General features: G+C 39.5%; 1 protein-coding gene across 1 annotated transcript; it reads right to left on the bottom strand.

Annotated features, from left to right (window-relative positions):
• Positions 1-4: 4 nt before the first annotated feature.
• LOC148306952 (intraflagellar transport protein 140 homolog) lies at positions 5-3,115 on the bottom strand (the record flags this gene model as incomplete). Its single annotated transcript, XM_088264162.1, has 3 exons — positions 2,921-3,115; positions 446-1,675; positions 5-337 (listed from the first exon to the last, which is right to left on the bottom strand). Coding segments are annotated over exons 1-3 (1,710 nt in total), but the record flags the coding sequence as incomplete, so codon positions are not given.
• Between the last annotated feature and the right edge of the window lie 1,380 nt (positions 3,116-4,495).

Below are 4,495 nucleotides of genomic sequence, written 5' to 3'. Positions count from 1 at the left end.
CTGCATACATAATTTCTCCAAAGTCTTCGAAGAGTTGATAACAGTTTTTAGGAGCGAAGGGTGAACGGAGGCCCTTCTTAGTTATTTCACCAATTTTTATGCATCCGTCCATTGTTGCTATGGCGAGGTAGCGTTCTGTTCTGGAAATGCCTATGGGTTCTCCTTCGCCGTCTGCCGAATGAAGAGCTCCGAGAGTCATTCCCGACACTGATTTTGCCTCGATGCGGTTCCCAACTATGCCGACTAATGTTTCATCATAGAGAAGAAGAGTTTCAGTTTGCCATAAAAACCTATGAACTGGCAGAAAGTTGAATGTGTCTTTACCAATTTTCAGGACCTGAAATAAAGATAACAAATAAAATTGTACAATCTATAGTTTGGTAATTCATGAATAAAGTATTAGCTAGAAATTTAATGACAAGCTTTGTTATGTCTGTATTCCTACCTGAATTTCCTTGCTGTCAGAAACGGCTAAATAAGTGTCACTGAGGCACATTGCTCTTATACAAATATCTGTTTTAGCAACAGTGACGGCACCTTTCAAACCTTCCAAAGAAACTTGGGACGGACCTTTCTGTATTCCCCAAACTCTCTGGTTATATCCCCAGCAAATGGGCTGTTCACTCAGTATGGAGACACTGGTAATGCTGTTCACCGCTAACAGAGGATGCATCCCGCCTTGAGAGCCCCAGCACACTTGTTTAACGCTTCCTTTGACAGTGCACAGATTAACGAGACTCCACTGTCCGTGAGGGTTTTTTCTCCAGACAAAAACTCTGCCCTGGTTGGATCCGCAGCAAAGAGCGCCAGTTAGCGAGGAATACCCCATGCTTGTAAACATTTCCGAGTTATGTGTAGGTGAGGCTTCTTCTACTGGAAGAACTAAATTGTCATTAGTTTCGCTATCCCAGATTCTGACTGACGTATCGCCCGCAAGAATAGCGACAGCGGCGCCGCCTGCACTGGATACACCTAATCCGGTTCTCGTTGCCATTTTTACGTGGACCTTTGTCTCGAGCGTTCCTTTCACTTGTCCTAAAGTGAATCTCGTGAGGCTTAAGGTTCCGCTGATTTCCCAGGCGACTACGAGGCTTCCTAGAGGTGTCATCGTCATGAACCGAACGTTTCCGACTGACGGGAGGACTTCGGAGCACGTGCCCGACTCGTCGATGTAAAGGAGGTTACCGTTTTGTTGGGCACAGTAAAGGGAGTGATTGTCTCCGGGGCCGCCTGTGATGCGAGGTGCCGTGCGAGGCCTCCAAGACGCTAGGACGTCTAGAGCTCCTTCATCTCCTGCTACCGCCGCTTTGGCGAGTCCCCGAAGAACATTTTCGCTAGTTCCCAAACCGACTGGGCAGTACGTTGCGTGAGTTAGTGGCTCTTCTAGCGTCAGGTGGAATGTTGTCAGCAATCTGGTCGGGGTGGAGCGCCAGCCGGTGACGGCGCCCGCTGCATCAGAGACGATGAGTCTGCCTCCGCCGGCGCTCCAGGATATCAGCAGAGGAGGAGCGGAGTGCGGGGCTTGCAGGGGCTGCCACCCACTCCCCGACCTCCAGATGTGGAGTTGGCCATCCTCCCAGCCGACCACCAAGAAAGGTCGCTGCGGATGCCACGCTAGAGCGCTCGCTTGCTGACCGGCTTGAGCTGTCTCTTCGCTGCCTTCCAATGCAATTCCCTAAAAATAAAAGAGTAAAATTACTCATAAAAGGGTACAATATATCGTGGGTGTACTGGCTAAAAACATTAACTCGAAAATATGCGATATTGACATAATGACGCAAGTTTTCAACATTCTATAAACTGGCAAAATATGCAAGTAGTTTGAAATGCCATATATATGTGGTTCTAAAAGTAAATCCAACTTTAAGTTTAATAGCGAGTGTTTTATTCAGGCTAAAAGCTTTAAAAAATAGGGATTATTCAAACAGGGATTTTAGAGTTAACGTTTTTTGCCAGTATACCCACGATATATACTCTGTCTGCTTATGCATAAATCAAAGCATTATATGGCTAAAGTATTTAAAAAAGCTGTGCATTCCATACAAAGCAGCCATCAAATACATTATGTTTTTGTTTTTATTTATAGCCACGTATGTTACTATTGAGTCAGTTTTAAAATTCTGATGTTTCCTTTTGTCTGAATGATAAATTTACACTGAAATTCATTTGGCTTGTATCCTGGAAACCTGGAATTGAATTTTTATAATCCCTTAATGCCGGAAAACCAAAATAACTTCAGCATTGTTTTCTCTTTGCAAGATTGTTTATATTTCATGAAGGTATTGGCAGAGCAATTTTCCTATGGACCATTGGATGTGGACGAAGGTTTAAATAGAAAGCTAGTTTATTTTCTCCGTTTATCTACTATATAATTATGAATAGTATATTACATAAGGCCAATTAATCGAGATTTGTACCCACAGTACATGATCAAAACAGGTTAATATTTTAATAATAATAAATCCCTTACCGCACCCCAATGGTGCATAGGGCACTGCTTCATATAAACGCAGTGTTATCTCGATCGATTACACATGAAGGAAAGGTGATCAGCCCTCCACTTCAGGTACCAGTCCAGTGTAATATTGAATAAATATTAGAGTGAATAAATCACTTATATTTAGTAAACCCCCCTGGGAATCGAACCCGGGACCTCCAGAACGGTAGGCGAGCATGCTGACCATTACACTACGGAGGCGGACAATAATAATAATATTTTAATACACTTAAAAAAAAATCTTAACTCTACTGTTAAAATTTTATTATGAATTCAATTATGATTTATAATTTAATTGTTGCAGGTTACCTGCATAAGTCATAAAATACGCTAGTCAGTAATAAAATCAGTAAGAGCGATACCCTGCAGAAGAAAATAATAAAGTTTGATAAAACGTTCAGTTGCGTTATCGATTTTACTTACGTTTTCATCAAAAATAGTTATAAATCCTCCCTTATCTTGGCTGTAGGACGCGACAGCTAGAAATGATTCGATCGGATGCCATTCTAGAATCGTGCTAATAACCCCTGGTTCCGAGAACTTTACTTTACTATCGAAGTAAAGCGTCATTGTACAAATTCACCACTTTAATCGAAACTTTTTCAAACAAACGATAACAGGATTTCAAATAAACACGGCAGCCATTTTTAAACAACTTTTGACATTAAGTATTGCGTGTTGCTATGACAAGCAATTTACAGGTGTTTTCAGGTAAAAAAATATTACAGGTATTCGAAGCTCGAACGTTTGCAGGTAGGTACCTGTCCATTCCCCGTTTTCCCTTTCTAAGGTGAAATGTAACTAAATGAAGATGTAACAAAATGGTAAACTGTCGGAAAACTATTATTTATTTTCTTAAAAAAATGACAATCGAGAGTATCAAAGTGATTTACCCAAGTTGCGAGTGATAAACGATGGTTCTTATAGAGTACTCGAAAGGTAATTCCGGTCCGGTTCATGATTAATTATAATATTTTTTACGTTTTAGGTTTAAAAATTGACAAATTGACCTACGATTAAAACAACTTTAACTATACACCCAAACTTTTGGAACTCCTACAAATATCATTAATCTCGTGACACTGTGCATGTTTGTTCACTGGAGCCATCTATGGTTACGTTGGAAAAGCTTTTTATTTGGAATTACGCTTTTATTTGGGTGTATGCATAGTTATTTCTTTTTCAAATAAATATGGCTGCGATGAAGAGTAATTTCCTCTGTACGCAGTATTTGGCAAAAATTATTTACATAATCTTCCTATATTTTGCAGAGTTAATATATTAAAGCGGAATATTCTATAGCCCGGAACTCAATTTTCTTTATACAGAGGTAACGTTTAACGAGATTGAATTTTTTGCTGAAAATACCGTTTTTGTTATTAAAAATAAGTTTTTCTTTAAAATAAATATATGATTTTAAAAAGAAAGGAATTATTGAAATGTTAGAAGTAAAAAAATTGTTTAAAAAAAAAAAAAATTTGCGCGGAGACACGTCTGGCCCATCGCGCAGCCGGTCACTTACTGAATTGTATGTTTGCGAGTACCCCCTTAAAGTATTTTGTAAAATTTAGACTCATTCATGTATCACTCAATGATGGGTGCTTTGCGCAAAATAACTTCGACCTATCGGTAGTTATAACACGGGAGAAAGCTTCTGTCGGATAAAAATTAAAATTCAAAGGACCGAGGATTATACTACTGTACATACATGTATATAGGTATGTTATACGCACACCCCCTAACTAAAGCAGTCATTTCAACGTCATGTTCATGTTTTATTTCACCCTACATCCCGACATACTTTTAGAAGGCGACAAATTCCCTCAGCGCCGACATAAATGTAGCTACGTGTGAATGTGTGCAAACGGGACACGCAATAAAAAGAAAATTAAAAATAAAGGTTTGCTTGGGATGGGCGCTTCAAGGGGAAACGTTTTATTTCATGGAATGTAACAAAGAAAAAACAAAATGAAAAAAGAAGAGAATTAATTATGAAGA

This window comes from Brachycentrus maculatus, unplaced genomic scaffold (assembly GCF_059751285.1).
Source record: "Brachycentrus maculatus isolate JH-2025_06_01 unplaced genomic scaffold, ASM5975128v1 h1tg000217l, whole genome shotgun sequence".
NCBI lineage: Eukaryota > Metazoa > Arthropoda > Insecta > Trichoptera > Brachycentridae > Brachycentrus > Brachycentrus maculatus.
This window is presented reverse-complemented; position numbering and strand designations above follow the sequence as displayed.